The 18,477-nt window shown below is 37.4% G+C and overlaps 2 protein-coding genes across 2 annotated transcripts; one reads left to right on the top strand and one right to left on the bottom strand.

The window, feature by feature from the left end:
- Nucleotides 1-2,055: 2,055 nt before the first annotated feature.
- On the bottom strand, nucleotides 2,056-4,389 carry LOC306856449 (trafficking regulator of GLUT4 1-like). Its single transcript, XM_079395743.1, has 3 exons — nucleotides 3,801-4,389; nucleotides 3,444-3,567; nucleotides 2,056-2,572 (listed from the first exon to the last, which is right to left on the bottom strand). The coding sequence occupies exons 1-3, from the start codon at nucleotides 4,155-4,157 to the stop codon at nucleotides 2,565-2,567; spliced, it is 489 nt and encodes a 162-aa protein (XP_079251869.1). The 5' UTR covers nucleotides 4,158-4,389; the 3' UTR covers nucleotides 2,056-2,564.
- Nucleotides 4,390-12,378: 7,989 nt separating this feature from the next.
- Nucleotides 12,379-17,639, top strand: LOC306855570 (uncharacterized protein; the record flags this gene model as incomplete). The annotated part of the gene is made up of 3 exons (XM_079394334.1): nucleotides 12,379-12,556; nucleotides 16,371-16,484; nucleotides 17,278-17,639. 3 exons carry the CDS (start codon nucleotides 12,379-12,381, stop codon nucleotides 17,637-17,639), a joined length of 654 nt encoding a protein of 217 aa, XP_079250460.1.
- Nucleotides 17,640-18,477: the final 838 nt, after the last annotated feature.

The raw sequence follows: 18,477 nt of genomic DNA on the forward strand, positions 1-18,477 counted from the left end.
GCTGCCCACTGCTCCGGGTGTGTGTTCACGGTGTGTGTGTGTGTGTGCATTTGTTCACTACTCACTGCTGTGTGTGTGCTTGGATGGGTTAAACGCAGAGCACCAATTTCGAGTATGGGTCACCATACTTGACAATACGTCACGACTTAAGACTTAAGACTTAAAATTGGACGGTTGAAGACTGGAAAAATGTTGCCTGGTCTGATGAGTCTCGATTTCTGTTGAGACATTCAGATGGTAGAGTCAGAATTTGGTGTAAACAGAATGAGAACATGGATCCATCATGCCTTGTTACCACTGTGCAGGCTGGTGGTGGTGGTGTAATGGTGTGGGGGATGTTTTCTTGGCACACTTTAGGCCCCTTAGTGCCAATTGGGCATCGTTTAAATGCCACGGCCTACCTGAGCATTGTTTCTGACCATGTCCATCCCTTTATGACCACCATGTACCCATCCTCTGATGGCTACTTCCAGCAGGATAATGCACCATGTCACAAAGCTCGAATCATTTCAAATTGGTTTCTTGAACATGACAATGAGTTCACTTTACTAAAATGGCCCCCACAGTCACCAGATCTCAACCCAATAGAGCATCTTTGGGATGTGGTGGAACGGGAGCTTCGTGCCCTGGATGTGCATCCCACAAATCTCCATCAACTGCAAGATGCTATCCTATCAATATTGGCCAACATTTCTAAAGAATGCTTTCAGCACCTTGTTGAATCAATGCCACGTAGAATTAAGGCAGTTCTGAAGGCGAAAGGGGGTCAAACACAGTATTAGTATGGTGTTCCTAATAATCCTTTAGGTGAGTGTATGTGTGTGTGTGTGTGTGTGTGTGTGTGTGTGTGTGTTCTGTGGTATTGGCCTCTGCATGAAACCCATTTACAACACGGTCAAAGCTTTTATCATCCTAACTAGCCCCATCTGACCACGCAGCCATTAGTGGAGGTTTGGATCATTTATGAACAGAAAGCAAAGAAATGTTCTGTGGGTTTGGAAAAGACATGCTTGCTACAGATGTCTTTGTGTGTCTCCATGTCAAAAATATAAATAACTGCAAAATGCTTATTGATTATGTCTGAAGCACTACTAATAATAACATTAAAAGTTAACATTTTTCACGAGCAGTGGTTTCTTCAGTATGTGTCTTACAATATAGACACCAACTTACACTTTGATGCAGGAATCGCTTACGAATAACCTCCATTTGAGGCAGATAATGACTAAATGTAAAGATGAAAGGAATGCACTTATGTGAACAGGATATCAATTACCAGACGTGCTTCCTCTGATCTCCATTGCTCAGGAGGCTGGATGGCTGATAGTAGAACAGGATGTACTGTAGCTTTTTTTTTCAGTCTAACATTCACAAGTAATTCCTCTGCTAAGGGAACTCTTCCAAACAATCTGCAAAAAAACACACTTAAACTAAACCATTACATGCAAAAATATGGCACCGTATTAGCAAAACAAAAGATTTGCACAATTCAAATATAATCTTGTTTTCATTTTAGACATGCGTGTGCTTTTGGTTGAATATAGCCCTTGTTCATCTCTTACAAGTTCAAAACATATATTCAGTATAATATTTTTGCTACTCCAAAAATGCGGCCCATCTCACACTGCATTCCTCCACTTTGCATCCTTATGATCCTACTCCACACTTCCAGAAGGCTATGAATCAAAATGATAAGGAATAAGGAATAAAAATACTTTTCTAAAAAGAAATGTAAAAATAAGTTTAAACAAATGTAAATTCTGTCATCATTTATTCACCCTCTTGTCATTCCAAACCTCTGATTTTTTTTTTCTTCTGAGACACAAAAGAAGATATTTTTTAACCCATTTGATTTTCATACTATGCACAAAAAGAGACATTTTTCAAAATATCTTTCTACATAAGAAAGAAAGTCATACATGTTTGGAATGCAATTATGGTGAATAAATAATGACAGAATTTTTATTTTGGGGTAAATTAAGCCTTTGAGCTATAACAGATTACACAAAACGTATATTACAAGAATACAAAAAATGAAACCAACTATATTATTTTGTATGCACCAGCTCCACTGTACCAGCAAACAGTGTATTGAAAAGTTTAATAAGTCGTGAAAGAAAAGAAAAATAATAACAGATTCTCATTCTCAGAACAAAAGTCACATTCTTCTTATTGCAACATGCAATACATTAGCATAATATAATTCTTTCTTTAAAAGAATTCAAATGTATTGGATCCAACAATATGAACAGCTAATTGTAATATTTCATGTTGATCATAATTTTAAAAAGACTAAAAGTAATTTAAGATTTAGTGCAAAATTAGTTTGGTGCTAATTCCAAGACAGCAACAGAAATGGCTGGAAGCCATCAAGAAAGGTTAGAAACAATTTTTCAGTGAACATGAGTCCTTGTCACAAAACAACAACAACAAAAACTTTATCATAACACTGTATTTAATACAAACTGATATTTAAGCTTTTTTCTTTGAAGGATTTCACATGGCATTCATCATCCATCTTCTTTGGTTATAGCTCCAATACCCATTTACATCAATGCTCACAATTATGTCTCTGGGAGAGAGAAGGAAATGAGAGAGACATTTAAGTGTATGATCTTATTTCAACTCGGTTATAAGACAAACACTTTTTTAAAATAATACTGATTGTATTTGTAAAATAGAATTAAAATACAATCAAAAATATTAGTTGCATTTTTGTAATACTACATTTTTAATATACTGATAATGACAGTTTCTTGTTTTCAAAGTTGAGTTGGGTGCAACATGTAGGCCGATATCTATTCCCCTGTGTGTGTGTGTGTGTGTGTGTGCATGTTTATGTGGTTTATGAGGACACAAATGTGTATAATGACATGGTTATGACAGAGGTATTACAATATGAAGGTGGTTTATGAGGACACTGCCTATGTCCCCGTAATTCAAAAGGCTTAAAAAACATACTAAATGGTGTTTTTTTGAAAATCTAAAAATGCACAAAGTCTCCTGTGAGGGCTAAGTTTAGGTGTAGGGCTGGTGTAGGGCAATAGCACACAGTTTGTTCAGTATAAAAACCATTACGCCTATGGAGAGTCCCCATAAACCACAAAAACCAACGTGTGTGTGTGTGTGTACCAACTTAACCATATTTTGGGGATAAATTTGTACCCAAAAGTGAGGTAAACCTGACAAAATCTCCAAAAACCTCCCTTTGGGGACGTCCTCATTTGTAAAACGGGTTTAAAAATAAACTAAATGTTTTTTTGAAATTGTAAAAATGCACAAGTCTCCTGTGAGGGCTAAGTTTAGGTGTAGGGTGGGTGTAGGGCAATAGCACATACAGTTTGTACGGTATAAAAACCATTACGCCTATGTATTTAGATAGCTAAGTAAACGTGTGTGTGTGTGTGTGTGTGTGTGTGTACAGAAAGAGAGATATAGTTTACCTGTCATCAACAGATAAAGGACTATAGCCAGACCCACAACAATGGAAATGATACTAAGCAACAAAGCTAGACGCCCAAGTCTTCTGGCCCCATCATAATCTTTTGCTTGTATCATAGACCGAGCCTGAAGTAGAACAGAAAGAAAATCATGGATAAGTAAGCCTTATAAATACATACGGTGGCCCCATTATGAAATATTAGGGGCCCAACAAGCCGCCCTATAAAGAGAAACAAGAAGAGTTTGTTTTAGGCTATTTGCTTTCTAATTTATAAGGCTATTAAATGTGAACTCTAATAGTAATTAAGTTTAATTCTAAAAGTAGGCTAATTAAGTTTAACATCAGTGACACCACTCACCAAATGCGCGAAATAAAGCGCAAACAGGTTTATCGGGACGGCGGGGCAGAAGCAGGAGATCACGGCCACCCACATGAAGCTGCAGGGCTCGCGTTCCGCGGGCGTGGGCGACGACGCGCGGCTGACCCGCAACGGAGAGCAGGGCTCCGAGCCAACGTTAACCACAGTCTGTTCATTCAGTTCCGCTTCGAGACACTTCGCGAGGTGTGTATCAGAAGGCGAGTGGTTTAATTCTCTTTTCAGCTCCTTGTCTGAGATGTCAAGAAGTTTCTGAGTATCTCCAAAATCAGTGGACTGCAGCGCGGCTCTCTCGCCCAGGGCATCTGTCGCGTGAGGGGCGTCCGTGTTAATAGCCATCTCTTACAGAACAGACCCCTTTGTGTAAGAACAACATCAAATATACACAAATTAAAGTGATCTCGATTAGCATAAGATCTTGAATTTAATCCAATTGCACAGTTCAAACGAGATATTCGTACACCTATTGGACATCCATCTACTTCATCAACATTTAGCCTACCACTCTCGTCTTACATTGGAGAAGCGAATCTGGATAGTTTGCCTAAATCAATCAGTTTGCATCGAGCATGACGTAAGGGCGCCCTAACGGCGGCATCTGATTGGTGGACTCGCACGCGTTAATTGACGCAAACGCACGAATCTTTTATCCGTGGATCCAGACGCTTTCATTCATTCGTTTCTGTGCAGAGTTGCACTAATTTCAGTCCAAAATGTAGCTTATGATTATGAAAAATAAAAATAAACCCTAAAATATCCCGTAGGTTCTCACAGTTTTTAGTTTTGGTCATAAAGGGTAGATTTATTAAAAATTGTAGTCTGTTACTGATTCCAAATGACACATAAAAATGTAGCCTAGTTATAACGTAATCTAAAATAATAATCAGACTACTTTTTGATTACTTTTGACCCAACTCGTTTATCACATAGATTTAAAGATCTTGTACCTACTTGATATAAAAATACAAAGAGAAGGAATATTCCATTTGTTGTTATTAACAACATGATAATTAAACATTACGTCAAGGTGTCCTAAACTGGGGGTTGTACAGGGACTGCAGGGGGTTTGTGAATTTAAAGAAAAGCAAATAAATAAATCATAAAAATGTAAAACTAAAATAAATCATTCTAAATAAATGACAATCAAAAAAGACTTACAAAAAAATTATATATATATATATTGTTTGCCTGCGTGTCATGTGACCATTAACCAGTGTTGGAGAACTGTAAAAATGCAAATGTGTTACTTAAGTATACATTTATTTCCTTAAAATCTCAGGGGGAACAAGTAATTATGTGAAAGCGGTTCAGATGATAAAAACTGTTTGGGAATCCCTGCATTGCATGTAAATAAGAAGTAACGTAAATTTGTGCCTTTTAATGTGTTTCAAACACAAATACATAATAATACATGGTTAATTAAGCCACTGAGCGATAATTCAAATAAACTTTACTTGTGTTCATCAGTAGTTGATGCATTGTTGAAATGAGTTTTGTAAATTGTCAAATCATGGCCACCTAACTAATGACCGGACTTTGAATGAATGTACACAAAACTGCAGTCTTTCTGAATGTATAAGCAGTCTATTTAAAATATATATATATTTAAAAAGATGAAAGAAGAATTAGGGAGAATCAATGGATAGTAAATAATTATGGAAATATGTAATACTATATCAGAATCAGAAAGAGCTTTATTGCCAAGTTTGTTTACACACACACACAAGGAATTTGTCTTGGTGTTAGGAGCTTCCAGTACAGAAGTACAAACATAGCGCAGACAACATATAATTAAGGTAATAAAAACACTAATAATGAAGAGAATAGACAATAAATTATAAATAACAACAGTAATAAAAATACAAATGTACAGAAATTAAAAAATGTCCATAGACAGAACTGTGAATGTGCATATGTCCTACAGATGAGGGTTTGATGAGTTATTTACAGATATACAGTACCGGGGTGTGTTATGTGTTGTTCAGGTGGGATATGGCCTGGGGGAAAAAACTGTTCTTGTGTCTGGCTGTTCTGATGCTCAGTGATCTGTAGCGCCGGCCAGAGGGCAACAGTTCAAAGAGAGACTGAGCTGGGTGTGAGGGGTCCAGAGTAACTTTCTTAGCCCTTTTCCTCACTCTGGAGATATAAAGATCTTGGAGGTTGGGTAGAGGGGCACCGATAATCCTCTCAGCAGTCTTAACTGTCCTTGTGATTGACAATCCTTGACTGGTCATCAATATAGGGAGTTTCCTCACCTGTGGCTCAAGACGCTCCCCACAACGCTAATAAGGACATACAGGTTTGGATAATGGATGGACGGATGACTTCTTAAAAGTTTTATTTATAAAAAAAAAAAAAAAAAAAAGAGCAAAGTTCAAATTGAAGAAAAAAAAAAAAACAGACTGCAATCCCTGCATCCCACTTATAAAAATTTTGCAGGAAAATGCAATTTCATAAAACTTCAGTGGCCAATTTTCATAGACAAGGCCTGTTTAAAATTTACAGAACAAAATCAGAATCATGTTTGGTGTACAATTAATGAAATAGAATGTAGAATTACGGTAAAATAATACTTTATAATCATAAGAAGGGGTGAACCACTGGCTCAACTTACCCCACTCCTACACTGTAAAATAATAATAATAATTGAGCCAACTTAAAACAAGTTGAGAAAACTCAGCAATTTCCTTAAAAAAAAAATTAGTTGAGAAAACTCAAAAATCTGATGAAGCTGGTTGCTTTGAACTTTTAAGTTGGCTCAACTTTTTATTTAGTTTTTACAGTGCTGTAAAAAATCAAAAGTTGAATTTAAACGTTTAAGGCAACCAGTTTAAGCAGATTTTTGAGTTTTCTCAACTTGTATGTTTATACAACAAAAAGTTGAATTTTTGTTGTATAAACTTAAAACAAGTTGACAAAACTTAAAAAAAGCAGTTTTTTTTATTCCATGGGCCTCTCTCCATCACAGGGTGAGTAAAATGGTTAAATCTTCAAATGTGTGGTCATATCACCAATTTTATTTACAGTTGTCTAGAAACAAGAGGTGGCTCAACTTCTCCACAGGCTAAAATCACCCTGCTCTCCTCTATTTTCAAATGTAATTTAATGTAATTATAATGTAAGTACCAAATTTTTTAACCTGATTACATAAACTAGAATAGCCTACTGTACATTTAATCCGTTACTACCCAGAACATTCCTAGAATGTTTTTGGTTCCTCCAAAATTATCCATATTTGGATGGTAACCTTATGGAACCGTTAGTTGGACATTGTGCATTTGCTGGGTGCGGTGTCAAATCACTGTAAAAATTACTAATTTAATTTACTTTTTCCTATCCGTCCATTCTCCTACCAAAATGATTAACATATCAGAATGAGCTTTATTAGCCAAGTACACTCGCCTAAAGGATTATTAGGAACACCATACTAATACTGTGTTTGACCTTCAGAACTGCCTTAATTCTACGTGGCATTGATTCAACAAGGTGCTGAAAGCATTCTTTAGAAATGTTGGCCCATATTGATAGGATAGCATCTTGCAGTTGATGGAGATTTGTGGGATGCACATCCAGGGCACGAAGCTCCCGTTCCACCACATCCCAAAGATGCTCTATTGGGTTGAGATCTGGTGACTGTGGGGGCCATTTTAGTACAGTGAACTCATTGTCATGTTCAAGAAACCAATTTGAAATGATTCGAGCTTTGTGACATGGTGCATTATCCTGCTGGAAGTAGCCATCAGAGGATGGGTACATGGTGGTCATAAAGGGATGGACATGGTCAGAAACAATGCTCAGGTAGGCCGTGGCATTTAAACGATGCCCAATTAGCACTAAGGGGCCTAAAGTGTGCAAAGAAAACATCCCCACACCATTACACCATCATCACCAGCCTGCACAGTGGTAACAAGGCATCATGGATCCATGTTCTCATTCTGTTTACGTCAAATTCTGACTCTACCATCTGAATGTCTCAACAGAAATCGAGACTCATCAGACCAGGAAACATTTTTCCAGTCTTCAACCGTCCAATTTTGGTGAGCTCGTGCAAATTGTAGCCTCTTTTTCCTATTTGTAGTGGAGATTAGTGGTACCCGGTGGGGTCTTCTGCTGTTGTAGCCCATCCGCCTCAAGGTTGTGCGTGTTGTGGCTTCACAGATGCTTTGCTGCATACCTCGGTTGTAACGAGTGGTTATTTCAGTCAAAGTTGCTCTTCTATCAGCTTGAATCAGTCGGCCCATTCTCCTCTGACCTGTAGCATCAACAAGGCATTTTTCGCCCACAGGACTGCCGCATACTGGATGTTTTTCCCTTTTCACACCATTCTTTGTAAACCCTAGAAATGGTTGTGCGTGAAAATCCCAGTGACGGAGCAGATTGTGAAATACTCAGACCGGCCCGTCTGGCACCAACAACCATGCCACGCTCAAAATTGCTTAAAATTACCTTTCTTTCCCATTCTGACATTCAGTTTGGAGTTCAGGAGATTGTCTTGATCAGGACCACACCCCTAAATGCATTGAAGCAACTGCCATGTGATTTGATGATTAGATAATTGCATTAATGAGAAATTGAACAGGTGTTCCTAATAATCCTTTAGGTGAGTGTATGTTTACATATACGAGGAATTTGTTATAGTGACAGATGCTCCACAGTGCAACAGAAAGACAGCAACAGGACACAGATAATAAAAGAATAACATCCGAATAGGCAATGTACACAACAGCAAAAACACAATATATAATAGACAACTATGTATGTACAGGTCTGATATGTGCAAATTTGAAATGAAAAAAATAAAAAATAAGTTTGGTGAATAAATAAATGTATAATAGAGTTGTGTGTTCCGCATTTTATTGTCAAGTGTTCATGAGATGGATTGCCTGAGGGAAGAAACTGTTCCTGTGTCTGGTCGTTCTGGTGCACAGAGCTCTGTAGCGTCGACCAGACGGTAACAGTTCAAAGAGGGAGTGTGCTGGATGTGAGGGGTCCAGAGTGATTTTACCAGCCCTTTTGCTCACTCTGGATAAGTACAGTTCTTGGAGAGTGGGGAGGATTGTACCAATGATTCTCTCAGCAGTCCGGACTACCCTCCGTAGTCTTCTGAGGTCAGATTTGGTAGCTGAGCTGAACCAGACAGTTATTGAAGTGCAGAGGATGGATTCAATGATGGCAGAGTAGAACTGTTTCAGCAGCTCCTGTGGCAGGTTGAACTTCCTCAGCTGGCGAAGAAAGTACAACCTCTGCTGGGCCTTTTTGACAATAGAGTCAATGTGAATATCCCACTTCAGGTCCTGAGAGATGGTGGTGCCCAGGAATCTGAATGACTCCACTGCAGTCACAGTGCTGTTCATGATGGTGAGTGGGGGGAGAGCAGGGGGGTTTCTCCTGAAGTCCACAATCATCTCCACAGTTTTGAGCGTGTTAAGCTCCAGGTTGTTAAAACTGCACCAGACAGCCAGCTTCTTAACCTCCTGTCTGTAAGCAGACTCGTCACCGTCCTGGATGAGGCCGATCAGTGTGGTGTTGTCTGCAAACTTCAGGAGCTTGACAGAGGGGTCTTTAGAGGTGCAGTCGTTGGTGTAGAGGGAGAAGAGCAGTGGGGAGAGTACGCAGCCCTGAGGAGCTCCAGTGCTGATCGTACGAGTGCTGGATGTGTATTTTCCCAGCCTCACTAGCTGCTGCCTGTCTGACAGGAAGCTGTTGATCCACTGACAGACAGAGGTGGGGACGGAGAACTGTGTCAGTTTATTCTGAAGGGTGTCTGTGATGGTGTTTAAATTGGAGCTGAAGTCCACAAACAGGATCCTCACATAAGCCCCTGGTCTGTCTAGATGTTGCAGAACATAATGCAGTCCCATGTTGACTGCATCGTCCACAGACCTGTTTGCTCTTTAGGCAAACTGAAAAGGATCCAGCCAGGGTCCAGTGATGTCCTTCAGATGGGCCAGCACCAGTCTTTCAAATGAGTTCATGGCCACAGACGTTAGAGTCACAGGTCTGTAGTCATTAAGTCCAATAATTTTGGGTTTCATTGGGACGGGGATGATGGTGGAGCGTTTGAAGCATGAGGGGACTTCACACAGCTCCAGTGATCTGTTGAAGATCTGTGTGAAGATGGGGGCCAGCGGGACAGCACAGGTTTTTAAGCAGGCTGGTGACACATCGTCTGGGCCTAGTGCTTTCCTTCTTTTGTTCTTTCTGAAGACCTGGCTCTTGAAATATATCATTGGACACAAAGTTATCTTCACTTGTAGCCTCTTTTCGTCATATATCTTACAGCATGTGGACATAAGAGTGAAAAAACATGGAAAGGGTGGAACATGTTCAAAAGTGGAAAATGTCAGAGTAAATTTATATGCTTGATAAGCAGGCAGTAGATCCACCTCAGCTAGCCTTACGGTCCAACTGACCACTGACGCCCTCTATCGGTCATATTTTACATAACACTTAAAACGGTGTAAAATAACAGTAGTTCAGGCATATAAATATTGTAATTAGTACATCTCTAGCATTTTAAAGAAGAGTGACGACTTGCCCCAACCTAAAATGTATGAAAGATACACGTTTCTTGAGAACATAGTTTAACCTTTTAGTTAAAAGCTTAATTTTATATGTGACTCTTGTATGAAATTGTGATTTTTGTTTACCCAACAGACAAAAAAAAAATACACTTATTAAATTATGGATTAACACAAACCTGGCACTTGCCAAAGCCAAACTCTCCCTCAGTCAAAATTCTCTCATAATATTCGAACTGGTTTCAACTACGTTCAAGCCCAGTCAAGAAAGAATAACTTACTATTATTTAGTGGTCATAATGCATTACTTATGCCTAATCATTTAAATGTTGTATAAGTGCTGTACACTTATCTGAAAAAGCTTCAAAATTGTGAGATAATGTGGATGAGACGAGACGCACACCACATGTACCATGGTAACTATCGAGATTTGTCCAATATTGGACACATGCAAGTTTCCTCCTAAGTTTTATGCCCAGACAGCAGCTGTTGCAAAGGCTAAATGTACAGAAAATAATTTTCCTTGTATATGACCTTGGCCATGCAAAATATACTACATACAACAAATATATATTATAAACCACTGATTTATTAGTTATTTTGATTTTATAAAACAAAAGTCCATGGATTTCAATTAATATTTAATAACTCAAATAGAAAAAAAAAAAAAAAAAAAATCAAACTTTAAGAAAAAAAAAAGTGAACTCAAAGTTAAAAAATGTTTAAGAACTTGATAATTTGATAACATTTATAAAATTTTATACACATCTAAGAAAATTCCAAGACAAAAAAATATATATTTATTTTACATTTAAAATATTTTCTACTTATAAAAAAGTGAATTTTAAAATAAAGATCTCCGACAGAGATGATCCAGAATCAATAAGATCCACAGCCCTCTCAGATGAAAATGGTGCATGCTGGGTAGAGCTGACCACAACAGTTCTTCAGCTGGCAGCTTTAGCGTCAGGACAGGGTCATAAAGTTTGCCAGAGAAGAACTGCGGTAGGTCAGCCAATATTCACTCATCAGCATCCACTACAAACCTAGAAGATAAAAACAAGACAGAAGATTACTTTTCAAAAATAACACAAGATATGCTCCACAACCACTAGTTTGTTCTCCCGGTTATTACAAAACCATTATTGATTCTGCCATTTCCACAGAGTACCATCAAAATACAAATATGACACTTAAACTAAAACATACAGGGCTAAACAACAAGGATGACCTGCTGTCCCAGAGTCTGTGTGAATGTTTCAGACTGCTTCCCTGTCATTTGCCCAGTTGGGTCAGTGCAATATCTTATATTTTTTTTAATCAAGTACATTAATTTTATGCTTTGTAAACTTAAAAATGTGATGTTCTGAGACATTGTGGCAAATTCTGCTTGTCAACTTCATAAACATGAATTTATGACAAACTTGAAATTATAGTTATGATTAAACAAAGTTAATGTAAGAAACAAATTTGATTGAAGAGTAAAATAAAAAAATTAAAAATACTAAATTTAATCAATTTATATGCAAAACAATTTGAATAAATTTCTCATTTTTTTTCTTTACTGTTATGGACTGTTTGTAAAGCTTATGTAACTTAAAATGTACCATAATTTCATCTTAAGTAACAAAGGAATAGTAAAAGATGTATTGCTTTGAAGAGAAAACAATTGCTTTATTTCTTCCTTACTACATTATTTCAGATCAATAAGACTAGTTGTTTTCTTCAATCTCTTTTACACCGTGGCATAAAATCTGTAATTCATTTTTTTTTTTTTTTAACTAGACCTTGAATGTATATCTGAATAATTCTTTGCACAAGTTGCTGCATATTTGTAAATCATTCTTACGTAAATTTACAAAATAGAAATTTGAACAATTTGCCAGTCATGATGTTTGAGTTTCACAAATGAGGCCCAAGAATGCCCATCATTCTTCAGATCCCCAACAAGACTTCTTGCTTACAAGCGTGTTTTGAAAAAGTAGTCTCAAGAGTCTATATTTTCCATCACACAGAAACATCTGAATCATGCTAACTCTATGACACAGACTCCGGTTGCTCGCACTCCATCTTGTTTCCCTCCCCGTGCTGCGTTTGGTAATCATCTACCATTCTTTCTCAGTACTCCGTGTCCCTCGTTCATTCCACCCTCCCCCATCCAGCAAGCCGGTGCAGACATGAATCAGCAGGCATTGGGGGTGGAGGCCAGAGGACAAGGTAAGGCCTTGAGAGCACAATTCAGACATAATGTCATCTATGATACATAGAACAAACACGATAAACAGTTTGAAAATTATGCGCGACTCAAATGTTTCATTCTCACATTGGAAGCTTAAAGCAATAATTCACCCAAAAATAAAAATAAAATTACAGTTCTGTTGAGTACTTTGAGGCTTTTCTGCCCCTTGTCCCTATCCACCACTTTGTTTCCATCAGCGCAGCTTGAACAACTTTCTAAATGTATCCTTTTGTTTCTCACAGAAGTAGGTAGGTCACAGCAGTTTGGAAATTAAATGTTGGGTGAGTAGTGGTAAAAAGTTAATTGCGTTTTAGAATAACGTATTAGCTGCTACACTAAATGTAACTGATAGCGTTAATAAATGCAAGTGTGAGAGAAACATTCACTTGCTGAAGCAACCAGGCCATCTTTTATTGTGACCTGTGTTTCTCGTACCAGAGGGCTTCACATCGCTAATGTTGTACCAGGTGAGCTACCGAGCAAGTTTACACTTCAGAAAAATCATATATATGGAGCTGGTTATGTTATGAGGATGACAAAATGCATTAGTTTACAAACCATACACTACGATAAAAGTGTTTGATTTCATAACATAGTAATGTGCAAGGAAAAAATTTTTAATTGACAATTTTCTATTGTAATAGTTTGTGCGAACAAATAAAAGTTGTTGGCGTTTTACTGCCTCTACTGTTCAATTCAGCTAGAAAACGCAGTGAATTGTATGTATAGCTACATGATGCCTGTTTTTCCATTGAGCAGGTTACAGAATTCATGATTTCTGATTGATATATACATTTTAAAAAAAGGCAGCATCAATGATATCACATAAGGGCTGAATTTGTGGACTTGTGTATTCTTTATAATACCACCACTAAATTATTATTTGTGTGGTAATTAGTGCTTATTAGTCATTATATAGCATTTATTCTACCTCAAAACTTTGGACTCACTACATCATGCAATTCAAATCACCCAAATGAAAGAAATGCTTGTTCATTTCAACACAATGAAATTTCCTGGGGTGTCGCAGCAGTGCAAGCAAATTAGCTTGAATTGACAATGTTTGCATATCTGAACACGCTCGTCTCGTTCCCCCGTCACCAGTCGATCTATTGATCTGGTCTGGGTGTACACAAGCTGCAATGCGTGAATGGAAAAGGGAAACATTAAGGTCAGCTCACTATTGCTAATGGCTAACACACTAGCCTACATTATTAGCACTAAAAAATGTGTCTTGTAGTACCAAGACACGTTTGACCCTTGGTATCTAAAGTGTTTGCACAAGTAATTAAACTGCTCAACTTCAGCCAACGTGATCAGTTGGCCTCCATGTGCATAAACCATACAGTAAAACTCTGACTTTGTGCTAATGCTGATGTCTTTTCTCAGGCCTGACAAAGTGATATCTATGAGCAAACAAAAGACTGAATCAGTTAGTGTGCGAGTACTGAAGAACAGGGTGGGAAGATGTCTCCATCGCTCTTTGCCGTTTAAGGGCGGAAAATAATAATAAAAGAAAATAATCGCACTGCAAAGCCTGAGGCTGAATCAGATGTGACTGAGTACTGACTTGCCATGGATTCTGCAGGGAAGGCAAATGGTGGCCATTTTAATGCACTGGCATCAATACAGAAATATGCCATTTTGTATTTAAAAACATACTTGTTTTGGGGGGTGGGGGGTGGGGGGTTCCCTTGCCAGCATCATGATAATTATTACTGAAGGAAGTAAGGTGCACACATACCTCACAATTGAAATCATCTAGGCTATATAAAGAAATGTGGTTGTGTCAGTTGCTTTTTATTACAGCTGGTTGATTTTAAGCAACGCAACCCACCATTGAATCTGAATCAAACCAATGATACAGATATAGAAAAGGTGGCCATGTTAGCTTTCTGTCTCTTAACTGCATACCAGTACTTCGGTTTGAACACCAATTCAGAAGAACAGTCTATTTTTGGATGCCTGGTTGAAAAGTGTTGACTTGCTATGACTCTAAAACTAAGCGAGCTGGATATCAAACCAATGATACAGATATAGAATGTCACAAGGAGCATCTTTTCAAGGATGTTTGCTGATGCGCATTGTCTTAAGTGACGTCTTTAGAAAATACTCAGAGGCCTGCTCTTCACAGACAACCTACATGTAGAATATAGTTTAAACAGCACATTATTCTTATATAGATTTTATTCTAGATTATATTTAACCATTTTGTTTTTTAAATCATGAAAATAAACATGCCAGTATATTCAGTGGTATTTAAAAGGTTATTACAGTAACTTAAAGTAGCTATCATGACAAAAAAAAGGTAAAACAATATGCAATTATTAAAGTAAATCATATTCAACTAAATTATTTTTTTACATATAAAATTACGTAAAACAGCGCATATTATTAAATAGCTGAACTATCATGGTATATATAACGTTTGCTACGTCACTTCCTAAATCTGTAATATTCCACTGAAAGGTTCAATGACCAGCAAAACCACATCGAGCAAAAACTACAGAGATTTCTTCATCAGAGGTGAATGAATTACATAAGGATGTTCTTACCCAACCAAATCAGGAAACACACTTTAGCAGACACGTTGCAGCAATAAAAAAGGACTGACGTGATTGCACTAAATAACTACCTTGTATTTATCCAACATGTCATGGATTAGATTTTTCTTGAGAGGACTTTAAATACAGAGATTACACCGATCTGCGTCCTCGAGTAAAGGCTTTAGTAGGCTGGAAGTTTGGCCGGTGTAATGGAATGAAACTTATGTAATGACCTCCGCCCGGTATTCGATGATGGAATGTTCTAATATTATAATCGTTAATTTTATCTCGAATATAACGCGCGCTCGTTCTTCTGAAGAATCTGATTTTTTCCGCCCCACCGAAGTGCACTGTCTCGCCTTCCCCCGGAGCTAACAACGCTGTTCTATCTAAAACCCGACACAAGCAGACTGCGCTTTAGATTGACTACGAAGCTGGTTAATGTCTGAAAAGTTGACCAACATAAACGCTCACCTGCTAAAGTGATTCCTCCGTTCTCGGCTCATGTTCACCGGCGTCTGCGATCAGCTGGAGTGACGCGATTAGGAACAGCTGGATCTGCGACGTCAAGGGTTCTCTATGACGACTGTCTTCCGTAGATTATGAATGACTTCCACTTCAACCAACGTTAAACCTCGACTACCAAGAAAGGGGGCGGGATAAAAAGGGTTCCAACCAATTAAAATGTTCCCTGCTCAGGGGTGATCCGTTTCCAGCCAATCATCTGTACATGTGAAAGTTTACTGAACATCCCCCAAAGTTAATTTCAATAAATAAATTCCAGGTGTATACACAATAAAACATTCATTATAATGGTATGAAAAAAGCACACATGCTGTTACAAATAGATATTGCTCGCAAAAAGCACACATGCAGAAACAAAAGGGGTCTGTAAAATAAAATGTCAGTGAAAATGTTATTTCTTCGTATGATTCCCCTCTGTGACCTTTACTGCTGTTGCTAAGTTTGGCTGCACAGCACCATGTTCTTCTCTTTAACTGATGGCCTTGTTCTAAGTATAGGGTCAGTGCCTGAGCCAAAAACAAGTCCTATGATCACGTTTGAGTAGAATTTGCCCTTCTAACTCTAGTTTCTGTACAAATCTAATTTAATGACACATTTTCTTTTGTTTGCAGCTGAATAAAATTATGTTATGAGTACTGTTATTGCATTGCAAGTAGCAAATATCTCTACTTATCTCAGAAATGTATGTGTGAACGCTGTTTTCTCTGTTCACTTAAAAAAGAGTTTCACGTTGCTCCTTTGACTGCCACAATGAAAGAGAGCAAAAAGAAAAGGAAAGACACAACAAAAGAGAAAAAGACATCGAGGAATGGCATTAACCAGTCAAGGGATTCTGGTGAGTTGGTTTTGAAAAACGAGAGATTTTGAACACTTTACGTGGTTACTAGTGGCAAAAATAAATACTTTGATAAATTCATTAATAAATAAATATTATAATATAATATAAAACACTTAAAGGGATAGTTCATAAAAAAATGAAAATTCTGTCATCGTTTATTCACCCACATATCTTTCCAAACCTATGACTTTCTTTATTCTGTGGAACACAAATGAAGATATTCTGAGAAATGCCTCAATTTTGTTTTTGTCAGCGGTAACTGTAACCATCTGGCTAAGATAACTTCGTTTGTGTTCCACAGAAGAAAACAAGAAGGTTTAAAACAACATCAGGGTAAGTAAATGATGACAGAATTTGTATTTAAACTATAGGTTTGTGCTTAAAACAAGTAAACAAATAAAATAAAATAAAAATCTGCCAATAGGAAAATACATTGTAACATTTAAGATGCATTATCTGAAAACTCTAAATATTGTTTGTAGTTTAAAAGAATTGCATTAATTTTCAATATTTAGATCATTTATGGTAAAACAAGACATAGACAAGGCATAGTTAATTAGGAATAAAAATGTCCCAGTGCTGTCAAATTAATAACATTAATGAAACATTTATTTCCAAAGTCTGTCTTTAACAGTATTTTACTTGTGTTGATTGATAGCTGCCTCTTTCAGTACTTTAGTGCATTAGTGGGTTGCTGTTTTGTTTCAGAAGCATTGTTTTAAACCTTCTATAGTTTCTCTGTTCTGGGTGATTAACTCATAATCCATTTACCCATCTGATCTTCCTCTAGAGAAACCCCAGACAGAACAATGGACCAATGGTGAGATGAGTGATGCTCAGAACAAAGGTCAGGCCAAAGCCAAAGAACGTAAGAGCAGCAAATCCAAAAATCCCAAGGGTTTATCAGAAGTGGTTCCAACAGAGGAGGACAAATCTGATTTGACTGATCTTGAACAGGACAGCTTGAGGTGGGAAGGAGCTCTTGAAGACCCCACTGCAGAGGCCCAACGGTTGGAGGTCTACAGAGCCAACCGCCGTAAATGTTATATGGCATCAAGACAGGCTTTTCTAAAAAATATTCAGACTGGTTTAAGCATAGACTCAAACTCTTCAAAACTAAATACACAAAACAAGCCTGGAGTTTTAACATGAATTTATATCATGAAATCTTATAATCAGTCATGTGCAGAAGCTATATATGAACAGGTTGTGTGGTGTTATAAACATAACTGTACTGGGAAAGTTCCTTAGACCTGAATGTGCAATATAATTTCTCTCATATGTGGATACACTTACATGGATGCCTACCGTTAAGCATTGTATCATTTTGTGCTTATACATTGATCCCTGGTTTTGTTACCATGATGCATCCCATATGCTATTCAGTTCATCCATTTGAGCCTCTACTGAATCTATTTAGCATTTCTGAAGGATCTGAGGAATAAATTATATTTAAAAAAAAAAAAAAAGTTGTTTTAATAGCCAAGTATTTCAAAATGTTACTGCTTAAGAGACTTTTTTTCAAAAACATTTTTAAAAATCTTACTGACCCCAAACTTATATATTCCCGTTCACACATAAAACAATTTTTAATCATTAATGTTGATATCAATTCATGTAAAAAGTCCAAACCAGTAAAACATAATTTATTGCTTTTTAAAGGTTACAGATATGAGTATGACAAACGTGTGCAATATTTTTAAACTGAGTGAAAAACAAGACATGAACCATGAATGAGTAACAGTGACTAAAACTGCCCAACCAGTGCAAATGATACACTTGCTTTGTAGCACATTGTATGTAAAAACAGCCTGGTGTGTGACTGTCTTCTTCCTGTTATAATGGTGCCTCATGTGTACATTCCTTACTATGCTGTATCTAAAACTGTGATGTATAACATTATAAACTGAAACTGTAAAATATGGTTGCCAACCTGATTTCAGTTTGTGTAAGTAAACTGGACCTATTAAAGGGCTCATCCATTTGCATG

Source organism: Barbus barbus (assembly GCF_936440315.1).
Source record: "Barbus barbus genome assembly, chromosome: 36".
NCBI classification, from domain to species: domain Eukaryota; kingdom Metazoa; phylum Chordata; class Actinopteri; order Cypriniformes; family Cyprinidae; genus Barbus; species Barbus barbus.